At 40.4% G+C, this 19,404-nt stretch overlaps 1 protein-coding gene across 7 annotated transcripts in view; it reads left to right on the top strand.

The window, feature by feature from the left end:
- The window catches only part of MECOM (MDS1 and EVI1 complex locus), a 486,259-nt gene that overhangs the window by 430,778 nt on the left and 36,077 nt on the right, over positions 1–19,404 (top strand). For 4 of the 7 annotated variants that reach the window (XM_090051048.1, XM_090051046.1, XM_090051052.1 and 1 more), the window contains 4 exons: positions 6,254–6,356; positions 8,958–9,174; positions 12,678–12,825; positions 15,085–15,241. In XM_090051048.1, coding sequence (XP_089907174.1) covers positions 6,254–6,356; positions 8,958–9,174; positions 12,678–12,825; positions 15,085–15,241 — 625 coding nt within the window. The remainder of the gene's footprint in view (positions 1–6,253; positions 6,357–8,957; positions 9,175–12,677; positions 12,826–15,084; positions 15,242–19,404) is intronic. The other 3 variants (XM_090051053.1, XM_090051049.1, XM_090051047.1) reach the window with 1 other exon arrangement.

Here is a 19,404-nt window from a genome sequence, read left to right as displayed (position 1 = left end):
TGTCCACATTTTCATCTTATAGGTACTTATGCTTCCTGTGCATTTTCCCCTGTTGTTCTCGGGCTAGGGAGATAATACATTCCATTTAGTGTAGCACTTCTGTACTAAAGCAGCAACACCGGGTTCTGTGCAGGAGGCTAATGGACCTTATAAGGCTTTCATTAGGGATACCAATGTGCTTAACATTTTTCATATTCTGTTTCTTTTCACCATCTTTTTCATAGTTGGCTTCTGCAGCAGCTGAAGTCAATTTAATCTTTTCATTTGCCCACTGGGGTATGGAACATGTAAATAGTCATCTCCCTCCTCCTGAAGCTATAAGTTAAAAGCAATAATCATGTTGTGTAAGTATAACTAGCACTGACTGTCCACTCCTAAATCAAAATAACATCCCTCGTCTTCTTCCAAACTGAATTGCCCAAAAAACACAGAGGCGTCTGCAGTATTTTCCAGTATATTTTCCATGTTTTTTGCATGCACAAGAATAAAAGGTTTAGTCAAATGCAACATAATATAGCTTCTCTTCAGTACTGAAGGTGACAGATGTGTTCATATCAACTGTTGACTTATTTCAGATATGTAAACCAGAGTGTCTCTTTTTCCCCCGAACCAGTATCATTCTGTTAAAATCTTTTCTGAGTGGCTGAATGGCAGATTGAATGGTGCAATAGTAAATAAAGACTCCAAACAAAGTGGTATAGGTTCCACTGGGGGCAGGCAGAGATCGACAGTGAACTTCAAAGGGACTGGGCGGCAGTAGCCTGAACTAGTTGTCTCTCCCCAGCATTCACAGGGAGTGCGTTTTCTCTATTATTTCAATTATTACAACTTCCTGGATAGGTTGAAGGTCATTCATAATTCACGCTTCTGTCATCCTTACACATGCCAAATGCAGTCTATTAAGCATAAATAAAATTTTGAGTGCCTGACCAGGAAAAGTAAACGGGGATTCATAACAATGAGGCCTTATTCATCCATTTAAAAGTTATTTGTGTGGGTTCCTTTCTTCCCGGCCCCTGACTTCTCCCCTGTACTGCTTTGCAGTTTGGGGACTTTCATTTCATTTTCCCTAACATAAGCCTATTATTGTAAATTTACTCAGAACAAACGAGAGCTTTGTGCCGCCATCAACCTGAGATTGAGCACCCCACACTTTGAAAGTGGATCAGAATTTTGCTCCCCGCTAGGTAACAGCCTGAACCACAACCGCAGCACCACTGGTCCTGAGGTATTTGACATCAGGATTGGGACTTTGCAGTTTGGGCCTATCCCTGCACTATATAAGTCCTGACCCTACTGTCTGTAAGGCTGACTGCTGTGCGGTTTCATTATAAACTGTCGGCATTGTTAGATGATAGCAAAGTGAGTTTGATAATGGAAGGGATGAAATCCCTGAAGTCAGTGAAGCCAAAACTCCTGCTAACTTCAGTGGAGTCCGGATTGTGTCTAAGATGTTTTAAGTCTGCTAGGACAAAAATCTATACACTCTGTTGAAATAAAAGAGCTAATGTTACGAGTGTAGTCTGCTATTGGCTTTAAAATAAGGGAGAACCAGTACAAAACAGATATGGTCTGAAAGTAATTTATGATCTATCAGTTTTCCTTTCACAGGGCTCTTGGCTCCTCATACCCTCTGTCAAAGCTAGTCTTCTGCTGTTTAAAAAACTTCAAGCCAACATGTTTCATTTGTCCAGGGCAGGGACACATTTTTAACTCTTGATCAGGCAGGACAATTACAATTGGTGGAATGAAAAAAAAAAGGCTTCTAAAAAGACTTACAAAAATGTATCTACATGAAATAGTAGGAATGTCTATTAAAAACATACGAAGGTTATCAGCACTGTTGTTTTTTCAGGATTCAGTATATGCTATTTGAAATCTCGTTAGGATGCAATTTGGCATATCAATTGATAGGCTAGACGGAAGTATTTTTGTATGTGTTGAAATAAAAGAAAAAAAATACCCCTGCAGTTTTCATCTTTAGGAAGCATCGCAATGTCATTCAGACCCTTTGCAGGGCTTCAGTTTACAAGTGCAAGATTTTCTTTTTTAAATCTAAACCAACTTAACTTAAAAATATAGGTCTGCCAATATAATTAGCAGTTTCCTACATCCCTTCTCTTCTTACAACTCTGACTGAAATCAGGAAAGCTCTGAGTGCAGAGAAGCAGGACAGATCATTTCTGAAAGGGGACTTAATCCGCTGCTGGTAATTCAGTTTATTTTTGAAATGCCAAAGCGGTCAACCTAGACAATTAGTGACAGAACACACATTAGTTCAGCATTGCCGTAAAGGAAACCTATCATAACAATGGTTGTTACAAGGAAAGATGATGCATCACAACACATTTCAATGCAAACAAGACTGCCATTTATATGCATATGAGGGCCATGTGTCCTCAGTTTTCAACAATGGGTGAAAAGGTTGGTTGAAATAACTTCCACTGTACGGCCTGAACAAAGTGGGGGGAAAAATTAATGAACACCACACTACAGCTTTTGTTTGTTCCTTGGTATTGATATATCAGTGAGCTCAGAAGAGCAGCTGAGTTTACATACCATAACATGAAACCAAACAGTATCAAGGTAAAATGAGGGCAAATCTGTGCTGCCCTGGAGAGGGCTCTAGCAGGATTTCGGCTTTCATGCTGCCATCCCTCTACAGGCTCCTCTGTGTATAGGGGGTGTGAATGGGCTGCCTCATACTTTGGGGTCCAGCAGTGTAGGCCAGTACAGAGGGATCAAAGTCATGATCTGCCCCCTCCCTGTTTCATAGTAGCTTGCATGGATTGACTTTGGTGGACTTTGGATCAGGCCCAGAAAGAGCTTGGCTCTAACTGCATAGGGAGTGCAGTTAGAGCTAAGGCTCCTATTCCTTCTATCCTAGCTTCTCCAGGACCAGGGGCAATCTGACCTGGTGTATCTCTAGCGCAGGACATACTGAAAGCCTGTGTGTTTCAGCAGAACTCCTATAGCACTTCTGCCAAATGCCACTTGATAGACCCAGCTGCTTTATCAAAGACTTAGGCAATATTTCAGTAATCGGTTCTTGACGACATCCAAAATGCAGCGGTGATAGAGCCAGTCTTCGAGGCGTTGTACCAAGCATTAGCTATATAGCTTGTGATCCTACCATTCTAAATGTGTAAAGCACAACAGAGCCCACCCTGCACCCCTTGCAGCCATGGGACTTTTTTGTTCAAGGCAAAGGAAATCACATAAAGAAAAACTACAGAGAACCTGCAGCTATTTCACAAGGTAGTATGCCATTTGCTCATCATTTCAGCGTTTAGTAAGTCAGCAACTCAGTCTCATCTTGGGCTGATCAGTCTATAACTTACTATTACTTTTCAAGGGCAGGGACGCTGTTTCACTTCTGGGGCAAAAAAGTGTTGGGGTGCGGGGAGCGTTAGATTTAAATGGATTTGTCTTAAGAAGTGGGGGAAAAAGTGTTGCTTAGAACAATTATTCAGTGGAGTCAACACTGGTATCATATTTATTTGTGGGAGTTAAAAGCTGGCTTTGTTTAAACACATTTCAGTCTTGGATCAAATGAGCTGGGCTGCTCCCAACCTAGTCTCTTGTGCACTGCGATCCACATAAGAAAGATCCTGCATCATTTATCACCATTGGCAGTATCTGCTCAAGAAACAACACAACTTGGGGATCAGTTTTGAGGTACGTTAGCGTAGCTGTGCAGGGAGGCACACACAGAACTGGTTTGCCGCCCCATTGCCCCCGTCAGACGCTGGACTCTCAGGAGCGATAAACATTCATTTAAAATGGAGAAAGAACTCAGTGAAGTTAAAAATCACCTAGGCCTCTGCTTCACTGTGCCATTCAGGAATTGTTAGACCACCTTTTTCGCTTCTGGCAGTGATTACTTACAGTATCACCACAACAGTTGCCATGTATTTTCTCTGAAGTTATGACACTGTCCACATGTAAATTAGGCTTCTTTAATGACCACTGCAATATTATTTTATGCATATCATAAAAGGAGTATTTTTTTAATCTAGAACTTTGTCACCCTATTATTTTGAACGTGCTACTTGGCTTTTGGCTTAATTTAGGGAAGAAACAAGATTAAAACTGAGGAAAATAGCAAGCAAAATGAAAGCTCTGGTTTTATACCAGACCAGTGTAATTTTGTTGACTTCATGAGGGTGCTTCTGAGTTATACAAAATCAGGCCAAAACAGCCTATGATCTTGCAGGACTTAGTTGAAATCCTTTTTGAAGCCTACATTCCCCAGAAAAGATGATTGCAAGATTTCACTGGAAGTTCTTATATGTCACAATTCAAATGTCAACATGGTGTTGGAAAGGAAGCTAATAAGTTAAACCTTTGAGAGCTGCCAAAAAAGAGGTGTTTCAAATTGCTGAGAGAAGTCCATTGTTTTGTACAGGGAACTAGAATTCCAGAGTGAAACATGCTACTTGTAAACATTTATCTAAAGGGTAAAAGAAAAGAAAACCAAATCAGAACAAGAAAACCCGAGTGACGGTTTGACCAGAGTAACTCTTAGCGCGGAGGAAAGGGGAGTTGTAATCTTGACAGATTGGGAGTACGAGCTCCTACTCTTGGCTTTTACTGGGAAAATGCACAGCAAACAGTAGGCTGTAATGTGTGTACATTATGACATGTGTTTTCCTTAGAGCCCTTTTGTGTCTTGGGAGAGTGGGATGACCTCAGCGTCTCTGACAAAAAGGCTTGAGTCCCGTTTATGCTTCTCCTGTTTATTGCAACAGAACTGCTGTTTGCAGACTTCAGGTGGTGGAGCTGCTGTTGTCAAAGCAAACTACCGAACTATACGAATAAAGGAGGAGCAGAGGAAGAAAAGAAAAATCAGAGGGAATGCTCTTCATTATGTTATTTTTAGATATTTAGCACATATCTGTGGTCAAGGCCACTTAGGAAAAAATATACAATTGGGTTTTAGGGCCACCTTCTGGAGGAAATGGATAACTGCATGCATGCTAAATCCCGTATTTGTGTAATTGCAACATGTCCCTGTAGAAAAAAAATGCATTTCATCTGGCTCATTACAAGCAGATTCGTTTGGTTATTAAGTGAATGAAGCTAACGCTTGCCCTCCTCTCAACAGTGTGAAGTGAGTTCAGAGAGCGAGTAGTTTTAGGAGCAGGGATTTTAAAACTAGGCTAGCTCAAGATAAGATATTTACCTCCTTGCCAGCCTCACAAAGTCTCATTTTCAAGTGCTTGGGCTTAACAAAGTCCTGGTGAGTTACTGGTTTTTATTTGAGTTACTTCAGAATGATGCATCATGCATCACCTCATTTCTTAGTGTTCTGCACCTTTCCTGCAGAAGCAAGACAGTCCAGACAGTGTTCATTTCTCATCAAGTCCCAACAACTGAGTCCTTGTAGAGCCTCATTTTCACAGAGAAGTTTCCTCCAGGATATCCCAAACTAGGTGGGTAGGCAGCCATGTTAGATCCTGTGCACTAAATTGCTTTTCCTCTTTATTTTCGCCTGATAATCACAGAGCCCAACTGTCAGATGTTGTAAGGTTTTCCTGTAGCAGTGACATCTAATTTTATGGCAGCCTTCACAGGTTTATCACCAGCTGCATATGCTACTTTGGCTGTTGGTGGGCTTCTTGGGCGGCTTTCTCATCCTAGGTACATTTTTCCTTTGATTCATATTGGAAACACAGAGATAATCTGCATAACACTGGTCTGCACCAGTTTCTTAAAACATGCCATTGCAGGATCTCTCTCTTGATTGGAAACGGCATTGCCTGAAGTTCACGCGCTAGCCTGGATTATCCTTTTGCACTTGTTCTCAACTGTTGCAACTTCAGTGACGTCATCAGACCTTGTGTGTATAATTAAGACATAGGTTTGAGAAGGCTGCATTATGGTCTACTCATAGCTTATTGACAGACCATCTGGGAATTTGATTTATTGATGATTTACAGGCACAGAGTGTATTTATTAGAAGAAGTATGAACTAAGAGCAGCATTCACAGCCCTCTGCTCACCATCCTGTAGCTCATTTCTCAGCATACTTTATTGGAAGTAGTATCTTTTCATCTCAGATACCAGAGAATAAATGGCCTGGGGCCAGATCCTCCCTGAGGATAAACTGGCATCATTCTAGTGACTTGTTGAATTTTTCCCATTTGGACTAGCAGAGGATCTCTCTGGATATTTAAGTCTGGCAGTGCCCACCAGCTTTGGTTTTGTACTATTGTTTCTTCTGGTATTGACTCTGATTCTGTTTTTTCAGATATTCTACAGAGTTGTAGCAGACATTGAACCAGGAGAGGAGCTGTTACTGTTCATGAAGAGTGAAGATTATTCACATGACACAATGGCTCCTGATATTCATGGTTAGCAACTTTTTACTGCAGATTATTTAGTTTGATCCAAAATGACCACTGAAGTTACATGTGTTGAACATGTTTCTTTTCTCTCGCTCTGGTGGAGCCCTCTTGAACTCAATGAGATAGCTAATTAAAAGAAATCTGAGCCATAAGAAATGTTATCTAATCTCCTTACTTATTTAATTCTCTGCAACTGCTAAAGTAGCACTGCATAGTTTTTAACATTGAAACCTGACAACATTGAACATACCATTGAACATTATTAACACTGAAGATATTAATCTCTCAAAGTTTTTTACTTTGTCTGTGGCAAAGATAATGTTCTTATTGTTACTGGCACTTAACTGCTAGCTTTTCTACCTTTAAATATTTTCAAGGCTAGATATGAAGAGACCCTACAATACATTATGAAAAAATAAGTGTGAATACATCACGGTCTGAAATCATATATAGAGGATTTTCTGCCATATATAAACTTCTGGAGTACATGATTCTCCTTATTGTGAATTGTTTCCTGAGAGTGGCTAAAGCACCTGGTCTACAAACTTTTTAAAGGTGTTGTGCTGCTCTGGAGAGTGACTGCAGAAATGACATCGTGGAGTTGCGTATTTATTGTCTCTCAATCACATCGGCTCCAACTTGCTTCATTTACAAGCTATTTATACCCTCTCTTTTTGCCACAGTCACAACTTTGCAACCCTGCTGTGTTCAGGTTCTACGGTCACTTATTACACTAAGAGTCCGGCCTCATCTTCTGTAATTGGGGCTGGACAGGTGTACTGACAGCAGAATTAAGCTTTGCAACTTGAATGTAGTAAATAACTTTGTGAATGATGTACAAGGACGAATAGAGCGCTGCTCATTATGTCTTAGCTGTGTTGGCTCTGCAGGGCTAACAGAGCCCTTTTTCACTTAGCTAAGCTGCTCTTACCCTATTCACAATCAAAGTGCAAATCTAATGATTTAGAAGGTGCCTTTTCTAAAACCATTGCTTTTCAGAATAAAACTACTTCTTAACTCACTTGTTAATTATTTACTCTAAGTACCCATACTGTAACTAAAACGCTTAAGTAGTCTCCACATCCTGCACATTATAGGGCCTCCAGGAGTGCTTAAATGTATTATAAAGGAAATAGTTTTATCCTGCTTCTTGCACTGTGAAGAGCTGTATGGACATTACAACTGAGGCTCAGAGCAGGGGTGCACCTGCTATTTAACTATGGGGTGAAGGCTTAGCCAGGTTGGACTGAAGCCTGTGGGCAGGTACACTAGTTCTTGTACAGATCCTTAAACACTGATGTTATTTTATACTGGCTTCCCCAAAGAAGTGGGAGAAAGCGAATTCCATATTGACATAATCCTTACTACCTCCAAAACTGCTGAAGAAATTTCTCCCCCTGTTCAGTTAAAAAACTGGCAAGGCTGTTCTGTTCTGTTCTGTTCTGCGGTAGCTTTGTCAAGTCAGTGCTCAAAATGTCAGCGTTTTACAGTGTAGCATTTTCCATGGGTTTCCATGTGGTTAGAGTATTATTGTATAAACTGCCCCTTTGAAATACTCTGAACCTGCACACAAATACATGTCCTCCAAATCTGAGCATACTCATTTTTCATTTGGCTAATTTATACGTAGCAGTAGCCTGCTTCTCACTTAGCCCAAACTGTTGGTGGGTCCCATGGGAGTTTTACTTGGATAGGAACCACAGAATCAGATGCTTATAATGCATTTTCTTTGAGTTTCCTAAACTTTCTTTCTGCAAAGTGTTTAACTGTATGCATAACACTAAGCCAGGAAGTATACAGCGACTTCAGGCAGGCTACTCCTGTGCATAATAAGTGCCATGGTGAATCAGAACTCACATACCTATTACATCTGTGGTATTGACAGGACTGAAATAAAATTAGGACATGTGAACTGTTTTAAAGACAGTGTTCAAATTACCAAATTCTGTGTGAAGGATCTTGCTTCCCAAGTTGATAGTTTAGGTGATGAGAATATGGAGTATTATTAGTTTCATGGGTGAAGCAACTCAAGAGTGATCATGCTTATTTGCTTTACTGTGACCCTATTCATATTGAAATCAATGGTATTACTGTGACCCTATTCACATTGAAATCCATGGTATAACTCCCAGGAGTTAAGGTGACTAAGACCATATTGTTAAACAGAGGCTGGGAGGAAAAATTCCTGCTTGAAATGTTAAAAGTCTTTAAAACCTCCCAAACTATCTTCAAGGGCAGTTTTGATGAGGTGTTTGTGCCTGAGTTAGTTGATACCACACTCCAAGAATGCCCACCTCTGCCTAGTCCTACATTTCAATACTGGTATAGCTCCCATCGTAATAGTTGAGCACACTGGCTAGTGTCCTTTTTAAATCTTAGGATCAGACATCAGTAAAAATAAAAATCCTTATAAGATCATACTGCACTATTGGAAAATTAGAGCATCATTTGTCCTAGTTTTTTCTCAGGTTCTTCCTTTTTCTCTGAATAGCCGTTTCTTTTACTGCACTGTGGAGGGACTATTGAGCAATAGGACTTATCAATATGTCTGAGGACGTATATTACTGTAACATGTCTCCTACAACCTATAACCAAATTGCCTTCCAGAGGAGCGTCAGTATCGTTGTGAGGATTGTGATCAGCTGTTTGAGTCCAAGGCAGAACTAGTAGACCATCAGAAATTCCCATGCAGCACACCTCACTCAGCGTTTTCTATGGTGGAAGAGGACTTTCAGAAAAAGCTTGACAATGAGAATGACCTCCGGGACATGCATGAAATCCAAGAATGTAAAGAGTGTGATCAAGTGTTTCCAGACTTACAAAGGTAGGAATAGCCACTTGAAATCCTACACTTATTGCAGCCCCAGTTCTGCAGTGACTCCAGTAGGATTGCACAGGGTATAAGTGCTGAATCTGACTCCATAGAATTATAAAACAAAATAAATATGAAAAAAGAATCAGATTTTTGTGTTCTTTTGTGGCTTAGGTCTGACTGATCAGAAAGTTACTTATGTTGCCATTATTATGTGTCAGCCATGCAGAGACTGAGATCCTATCTTGCACCCTTTACCTGGGAGAAAAGTGGGCCCTGAATTTGGGCAGGTCCTCAGCCGTGTGAATTGGTATAGCACCATTAAAATGGTGATTCACATAAGCCCTGGACTTTGCCTCGTTATTTGCCTGGACTGGGCAGAATGGTGTAGTGCTCAGCGCTGACACCAGGGTTCTCTGCCTGAGTTAGAAGTGTTAGACAAAATTTAGTGAGTCCGAACTTGCTGTTGTACATCTGGTACGCTCTAAAACATTACATAGAGAACAAATCACTTTACAGCAACACAAAGCTGCAAGTGATCCAAGAAACCCTTGAAATAAGCTACTGGCAGTTATCCTTCATCCAATGACAAAAAACCCCCCAATGGCTGTGGCTTAAATGAGAAAAGGGTTAGCCTGTGGACCCAGTTCAATGTTTTCACTTCAACCAATTTAGAGTTTAAAAGCAACAACATTATGGTATATTCCAAATAACAAAGAGTAGAGACAATTTACTGTGATGCAGGGAAAGCAGCACTTTCGCCCAGCATGTTGGTCCCACTTCTGAAAAATGTTGGGCACCCTTAATTCCATTAGCAGTCACTGGTGCTGAAGTATCAGCATTTGTAGGGTTTGCCCCCTCTCTCTCAACTGTTGTAGATGTAAACATATGTGCCTCTTGAAAATGTGTATTTGTAAGGCCATAAATATTTAGTACAAATATTACATGGGGAAAATTATTTGCACATTTCCTGTCACTGTAATTTGCTGCGGCTACTTAAAATAATGTACTGCAGGACAGAGTACATTGGAACGCCGCAAATTATTTCAAGGTCTGGAGAATGATCAGTTAACTCCTGCAACAGCCTCCTCAAAACTGCACCTCTGTGTGTCTGCTCTTGATACTCAGTGCATACATGTCAGAAGAGAAAGTTGGCTTCAGCTACTGACGTTCAATTATAAAGCCAATGCTTCTGAATAACAAAATCATGGACCAGATCCTCAGCTAGGGAAATCAGTGCAGCTCTTTTAAGGACAGAACCAGGAGAAGACACGGACTCACATCTTTTCCTTTTGCCCAGACTCTGAACTGTCACTGCATTCAGCCTTTTTGTCTCTACCATGCAGAAAGAATGACACTGATCATTCACTGGTAGCAAGAAGCAGCAGCAGGTTTGGTTGTGCTGTTTACAGTCAGTTGCACTTTAACATTTACTCCTTTCCATTTTTATCTCTGGGGCTTTAAACAGACATTACCAAATGAAGCAGATAACTATCGGGCTGCATCTCAGCACAGCTGATCTTCATCGTTGGGTGAAACAGACATTGTCCATTGTCCCCACAAGTCAGGCCTCTGCCACTCCCGGGACTTCAGGGTCCCAATCCCATGTGACAACACTTGGGGCTTGCCTCTGCAAGTGGGGAAACCTGTGCCCCATATTAGAGAGATTACAGATCCTTCATCAGTTTATATATCTCCGCACAAAGAACATGCATATTTAATTAACTAGATCTGATACAGACAATGTTTCCATTGACCTGGAGTGCTGACAACGAGAGTCTTGCAGTTACATGCGCCGTAGGAATGATCACTTCAGGCCTGATTTTGCAAGTTGCAGTTTCCTCTCAGGAGTGTTGAGTGTCCGCTATAGGTGCTCAGGATTATGCAGGAGATGCTCATCACCTCATATGACTTTGTTCTTATGCTCCTACAAAATTAATGATGTCACCCTGAAAATGAAAAATAGCCCTATATTGTTCCATATACACCAGTTCATGCCCAGTCACAGTGTATTTGCATATATATACAGCTTCATTCACTGGGTAATATTAAGCAGAATTTGGCCCCAGTTCACATAATTTTCAGTGTAAGCAACTGAGTCAAAGTAAACGATGGATCTTGGTAAGGTCAATAAGCTTGCAACAGTGAAACTAGAAACAGGGTTCCAGTGTTTCTGCATGTAGTGAATTATCTTTGCTACATCTGAATTTAAGGACAATATCTAATGTATGGGAGCCCTTGAACAAATGTAAATGTAGCTTAAAATATTAAGGATTCAAGACAAGGGCTGAAAACAAAGAATGACTTATCACAAATAGATGTGTTGTATTGGGAGGAGCAGTGAAAAATGAGGGTAAATGCAGTCAATCTCAGAAACACTTCAGAAGAACGTTATATATAACAGGGCTACACAATATGTGCTTTGGGGTATGTGTAATCAAGCAAGAAATACTGAGTAGGAACATTCAGATCTGTGCATCAGGATAAGAAAGAAGGAGTGAATTCATGGAGAAATACTAAAGGAAGAAGTCACAGCCTTTTTCCTAGAGAATGAAACAGGAGCCTGCTATGGTTAAACTGAACTGAATTGTAATGAAGTGGACTGAGCATAAACGTGCCAAATGAGACTCTAGAACCGTGAGTGGGTTACAAGCCCCACAACTCTTTGTCCACCAAGTCACCCAAACTCAGCAGGACACTGTAGGAAAAGGGACTGAAGAATTGGGTGCCATACTGGTGGAGGCATGTTCTCTGACATGTTTAGACACTGAAGTCTTTCCTGAGCATCTATATATGACCCTATATAGATATAGTATATCTTTTCTAACTTTTCATAAAATAAGTGTATGAGAGAAGGTTTTACCAGGTGATCAGATGTAAGTGGTATTTAAAAATGTTCTTCCCTTATTTCCATCAATAACTGAAAGTCGCAGAAAAGACCACCAACAAAATTATTAAGGCCTAGAGCTACTGACTCCTTAGCAAATGCTGTCAATATAGCTACAGGTAACTAAGGGGGAACTTGATATTAGTTTGCAGTACCTAAGGGCCTGATTCTGATTTTACTTACATTATTTTTTACGCCTTCAGTGGTGTTATTTAGTGGTACAGATACAGCTAGAGGCAATAGTAGAATCAAAGAAAGATGGGGATATTCACACTGCTAGAAAACCTCAGCCCCCGCCACCCCCAAAACCTACCTGAATATGCTACCTGTAAGTCTCTGGAATGGTTATCCAAAGAAAGTGCTGGAAGTCTGCTTCCTTGGGACATTGAAAAGTAGCTGGAGAAAGGACTAGAAGATGCCTTGTTGCATCATGGATAACATATTACGGGCCTGATCCTCTCCAGATCAGGCTTGTGGGCCTCTCTCCTCTGCTTTCTCTAATTCTGTTATGCATTGTGTCTCCCCTCCTTCCACTTTCACTTGTAAACTGGGCTATGAATCACAAATAAAACTGGGTTCTTGTTCAGATGTGGTTGAGATATCTCTGAGACTGTTTTTGTTTTCACAGCCTGGAGAAACACATGCTGTCGCACAGCGAGGAGAGGGAGTACAAGTGTGACCAGTGCCCCAAGGCATTTAACTGGAAGTCAAACTTGATACGTCATCAGATGTCACATGACAGTGGAAAGCACTATGAGTGTGAAAACTGTGCCAAGGTACAGTGAATTTGTAGGGTATTTGACCTTTCTCTGTATGTTTTATGAGATGCAAAGGCAAATCTTGAATAGGGAAACAGACTTAGGCAGTACTAAATCGCAGCTCACACTTACGCTTCCCTGATTGCCCCATTGGCCTCTGTAGAATTTAAGTGTTTTAAGTGTATCAGCCCAGCCCTGATTGCACTGATACACTGACTGTAGGGAACAGAAGTTCTCTAAGGTGCTTCACTTTGGAGCACCTTCATCTGACACTGCATTAGATGAGGGTAATATGTTACCTGATCAGCCACTTTTAAAGCTCTTTGCAGCTGTGCATGTGTGTCACGTAATAGCTACAGAACGCTTTCAGGGGGTCAGTCATGCAACAAATATCACTTCTGTCGGCGCCCTTAATTTCAAGAGCAGGTATGTGTACTTCAGCTAGTGATTGGGCTGCCACTGAAGCCTATTGATAACCATTTAAATGTCAAGTTATTAACTATTTTACTTGCAAACATTTTAGCAGAAACAACCATCTGTTCTGGAAATGTGGGTGCAATCTTTTCTCCACCCAGACAGACCCAGTCACAGGAAACTAGAAATATGTTTGGAAAGGTGAACCTTTAGCTCAGTATGGTCTGTTGGAAGAACTGGCATATAACAAATAAACTACAAGGGGCAAGAATTCTCACTGGAGATGCAGGGGTGGAGTGATGCTTCATCTCATTCTCTGGACCAGATGGGGCGCACCTAGCTCAGCCATACAGCGTAGCAAGGCACCCCTTCATTCCTTTTTCTGTCTTCCCACCTCACAGGAAGAAGCATAGGAGGGATATCAGAAATCAGATCCCATTGGGAGGCTGTATTTCCATCCTGTGCAAAATGGGCCACAGGGGTCAAGTAGGGAGCAAGCGGAGAGCCTTGGTTCTGCCCTTGCAACACACCGAGTAGCCTAGCAGCAGCAGAGCCGCATCTGGTAGCCCAGCACAGTTTACTCCTCCCCAGAGCTGCAGAGAAAACCAGCAGGAAGATTCTGACTGTATGACATAGTTCTGTCTCACACTGCTCCAGGACCATTACAACAATATGCTGCTCTTTGCTTAGCGCAGATGGAATAGTTGCAATCTCACGTTATAATTCCTGTGCTGCATTTAAAGGATTAAGCTCTTTGGAGCAAGGATGTTCCAATGTGATTGTATGGTCCCCAGCACAGTGGATCCCAATGCTCACCAGGGTTGTAGGACACTACTGCACCATAAATGGCTAAGAAGAAGAAGAAGCAATGCTGGCCTGTTGGCCTCACTGATGCAAGCAAACATAACTCTTGTCTCCAGTCGAGCTATGTCCGAACTGAGGTTCTGGCCCATAACATAGATTATTCATAGACAACTGTAGTTATAACATACTTATAGCACACCAGGTCTGCAGGAAAATATTTTTCTCCTGCAATTTCACGGGTCGTATTTTTTGCATAAATCCAGCGTCCCACTGTTACAGGCACTCACACCATAAAAGTGTTTCAAACTCCATCTTAAAACTGCTGAGGTTTGTGGTTCCCATCTCTCCCATGAGAAAGCTGTTCCAGAACATCTTGTAGATAGAAACATCTTCAAATATCCAGCTTGAACTTCTTCATAGCCAGTTTATACCCATTTATTCTTGTGTTAGTGTTGATCCTGCATAATACTATGGAATTATTATTAGCTCCTCTATTGAAGTCTATGGGAATTTTTTTGCTTAAGATCAAGGTAGCAAGATTTGCCACAATATTTTTTTATATTTCTGTAGTGAAACAAAGCTATACGCTAAAAATTAACCCTCAAGTTTGGGTTGGTGATCACGATTTCCTGGATGCAGTGCACTTCTTGTTGTTGTAAAGCACTTCTATTGCAGCAGTGTCTAAAGATTTAAACCACAGTGCGACCTCATTTTGTCAGCAACTCTGAACAGCAGTCATTGTCCAAAAGAGGATTTGGTATGGAGCAGAGAGAGTTTCATACCTATTATGATGTTTTGCAAGGTAGTAACCATGACATGTCTCACTTTAGGGGAAAAAGCTATGAATAGAACTGTTTAGTATACAACTAGTCCTGATAAATAAGGTCCAGTTGAAAACTCTCATTGGTTTCCATATGGCAAGATCATAGCAACCAGGCAGATAGTTCATTTTACCCCTTAATGCCCCCTCCCATCAGTATTGATTTTGAAACAGTCCTGTGTAATTGCTGACTTCCTCCTGGGTTAAAATTTCTTGGTTAATCAGTACTCATTTCCTAGCAGGTTTTCACGGACCCCAGCAACCTTCAGAGGCATATTCGTTCGCAGCATGTGGGGGCTCGTGCTCACGCTTGTCCCGAATGTGGCAAAACGTTTGCTACTTCTTCAGGCCTCAAACAGCATAAACACATCCACAGCAGTGTCAAACCCTTTATATGTAAGTCTACAGCTAAACATCTAAAGTTCCTTTTCTGTTTCTTGTCAAAAAGTGGTGAAATCAGAAAATTGAGACACAGGTCCTGTTTCCTGTGAAACTCTAGTTCATTACAGTGGGAGGAGATTTGTACCTTCGTTTACTGAACCAGTATGGGTAATCCACTGTCCAATGCATAGAGTTGTTTTGTGTACTACTCTTATCCAAGCAGGCACTGTGCATAATGATGCACTCGATGCTGCAAGAATATTTTTCTCTCTGCTTGATTCAAAGATCAGTGCATGGGATTCTTTAAAAGTTTTGATGGGGAAAGATAGTTAGCAAAGCCTCACTGGATTCTGGGAGTTAGTGGGGAAAAATGTGACCTGAAGCGTTGGAAATTAACCATGGCGGTTAACAGGAGGTCTCCGTACAAGATCAGATCCCACTACGTAGGCTAGGATTTGCAGATGAACCTTTGGGGTATAGAAAATCATTTTAACTCCCTTAATAGCCTTTGTAAATCCACTCTTAAGTATTGATTGAACCTTCTATAACGTTACAAATTGAGCTTTTTAAAATGTAATCACCCCTCCCCAGTTCTGATTCTGCTTCAAAGCATATTAGTGCAGGCCCTAGCACTATGCAAAGAAATCCTCTTTGCAATGAGATTGTACTGTCAGATCCTAATGCAGGATTAGGGTTCCTGGTAATTGGTAATACCAGGCCTTCTGCCCCCTTTAGCAACAAAACAGCACCCTAAGACAGAAAATACAAGCAATTTTCTCTTTTTGTTTTTCAATCACAAGAAATTCTTAAACTTTTCTCCAAGCTGATGAAAACTTTTTGCCTTTATACATCCACCTCTTTTTTTCCCTGCCATGCCTCTATTTTGCCTCTATTTTCTGTATTAGTATGCCAAAAAAAAGTGTCCTCATTCCTCTTCCAAGGTGACTCCATTTCACCTTTTTAAACTCACTGCTTCAGGTGCAGGTCAGCCTAACTTATTCAGAGGTAGACTAAATTACACAGCAGATCTTCAGCATCCAGACAAACACAGTGAAAAGGTGTAAGGTCAAACAGGCAGCTAGTCTAATGGACAGAGAGGACAAGTCTGCAATTTCGTAATAGTCTACATGGACTTTTCTCTAACATTTGAGCCACTAGTAATCAGATTCCAACAGCTGTAGTATTAACCTTTGCAGTATATTGAAACACTCAGCATATGTACATCAAGGGAGCAGTTCAATAGTTCTATGACATGTGTTTTGGGTCATGATAATACATCAGTGTAAGTAGTAATGACTTAAAAGACGTGTTCCTGAAAGAGCTGTGCATCTGCCACTAAACTAATTCATATTTGTTTGCATAACACATATATAATTAGCTAGGGCCAATTAAAATATTTGTTTAATGTATGTGTGTGTCTGTGTGTGTGTCTGTGTTTTTTTTTACCTGAGATTACAAGGAGTTTTTACAATTGATAATTAAAAAGCAATAACTTCCTGCCATGTAGGACTATTCAAGTATTGTAGCTAGAGATGCTTTTGAATTACTCTGTATAAAACTACAATTCTTTTCAAATTAAATCATGTGTAAAATGCTTTTCATTAACTTGTTTTCAGTGATCTCTGGTAAATCAAAACAGTGACTGTGGTTCTTCAAATGCAAAGTGCAATGGATGGAAAACCATAGAACAATCATAAATAATAGCCATGTAATTACAGAACAAAAGAATTTGGAGGTCACATGTAGAGTAGGATTTTCTGAAAGTTGAGGGAGGGGGGACAGGGTCACCTAAACGAGATATCTGTTTCCCAGCAAAAGGCCACACACCATGATTTACCCTACCAGTCTGTTTATGGCAACTGACTCTTATTTCAGTATTCTGCCCAAGCTTGAGTGAAAACTCACCAACACGAAGGTAATTACTCACTGCCTTCACAAAATCTCCAGCCTTTCCAAATAGAAACCACATGCCATAATAAAGCGAACATATTCAAAATAGTACTTAGAGTAATTTGTTTAATAAGCACAAAATATGCAAACTTAACTGCTAGCTAATTTCTGGGTTCTAAGAAAATCCCAGAAAACACTTAAGCATCAGATGAATTCATATACCTTGGGGGATGGAGTGGGAGGGCTGCGGTTTCTGTTAGACTTGGGGGGTCTACAGAGTGATAAAAACCTGCAAGGAGATGGGAAGCTACGCTTATAGGCTAGCTGCTGAGAGTAAAGATAGGGAGGTAGAACATCAAGGACACAGTAAGATGCAATCATAGAAAGCAAATCCAGCTTCTATTGCTTTAATATGTGGAAGCAATTAAAGTTGATAACCTTCCTCCATCTGCTGAATTTTAAGCAAAACTTTACTTGGAAAAAAAATCACGTGGAAAAAAGGGGCTTCATTTTATAATCTTAACTCATGAAATAGTTCTTGCTTATGTGAGTAATCCCACTGGACCACACTGTGCAATTATCCATATGCAGAATTCCCCAATAAAAACAAAGGGTGTTTTATGTAAAATTCAGTAGCACACAGCTTCTGTGAGAGAGCCCACATGAATAAGACTACTCTGGTGAATAAAGATCGGAGGACTGGGCCTATGTAAGTCCATAGAGTAACAATTACATGATTTCCTGTTTTACTGTTTTATCACTTAAATATCTGAGAATATTGCATGGGGAATATCTAATTTAAAAAAAACTGCATTTTATGGTAAAAAATTGAAATTCTCTGTTACAGGTTTTATATATATGTCAGGCATTACAGTAAGATACACCTGCATGCTCCTGTTATTTTTATTTCATGATTTCAGTAATGTCTTAGTTTAGTTTTAACATCTATATGAATTTACATTAAGCATTTTATGGCTGAATCTGCACTGCCTTTAACAGTTTTCCAAGACTACTGTTAACTTGTGAGGATATAAAATTTTGTTCTTCCCTGGAAATAACTTTTTTTCCAGTTTTCCTCATATTGTAGTTTCCTAATGCAGAATAGATAAGAAGTGTCTATAAGTGTTATGAAAATATAGAATAGGATCAAATATTTTGCTAACTAAATATGGCCTGGTCCTTCACTGATATCATTTGGCAGAACTCCACAGGCTCAGAGGAGCTACACTGATTTATACTAGGTGAGGACTTGACCAACAGGATCTAGATTGTGAAACTCACAGTTAGAAATTACTCATCCAAGTAATACCACATTATAGTAGCTATTTGATTATAGGTCGCATGATTAGTTCCCTGGGTAACCTGTTGACTGTTTGTTTGAATAGGCGCTCACCAGCATGACTAAGTTACACAATTCAGCCCTGGTCTTTAAGGGCCTTATTTTGCACCTGGACATTTTGACAGTGTTTCAGTGGGAATGGGTTTAGGACCGCTATGCTAATTTTATGCAGGAAAACCATAAACGTGGTATATCACATCAAATAAATTATTGCCCTGCCATCTTTAATTAACTAGGAACATGGAGTCCCCCCACTCTCCCAAATTAGGGAACAAAACCCATTTAGTATGAGAATACCTAGTACTAATAGGCACAATTTTAGTTTGCAAAAACCTAATTCTAGTAAAATTTCTAATAGGCACACTAGGAAAGCTTCAGCATTTTTTATTTATAATCTTCTTTATGAATGAAGGTATCTCACAGGAATGTGAACTGATACATAGTTACAGGCATTCTTCCTTAAGTCTAACATCACAAATTTCCTGTGGCTGGGCCCAATCCTGCAACCTTTGCACCGCTGAGTTGTCCCAATGATATCAATGAGAACAAGGGAAAAAACCCATGTATGAGCAGTGAAGTCAGGATCAGGTCCTAGGACAATGGAAGCACTGTTGCTGTGATGTGAAGCAGCCTTCTACAGAGGTAAACAATTAAGACATGACAGCAAGTGTTCAAGTTTCTCAAGGGCAGAGGTTTAGAAGTGCAGGAAGGTTAGCACAGGCCCTGGTGTGAGTGGAAGTTAGAGGACGTGATTACAGTTCATGGGAACCAACAGTGCAGGATGGGATACATTCAATTCAGTTTCCTTTGCAGGCTTAAAATAGAGCCATTGTAAATTATGTCAGCCTGTCTCAAATCATGAAAATGATTGTTAAAAAGGTCTCAGAATGCACAATGTGTATTGTTGTGTGGCTTTGATGTGTGAAAGATGAGAGCATATGATATAACA

Source organism: Crocodylus siamensis, chromosome 6, assembly GCF_052110815.1.
Source record: "Crocodylus siamensis isolate JL-2025a chromosome 6, ASM5211081v1, whole genome shotgun sequence".
Taxonomy (NCBI): Eukaryota; Metazoa; Chordata; order Crocodylia; family Crocodylidae; genus Crocodylus; species Crocodylus siamensis.
Note: the sequence above shows the minus strand (reverse complement) of the source record. Positions and strands in the feature narration are given on the sequence as shown.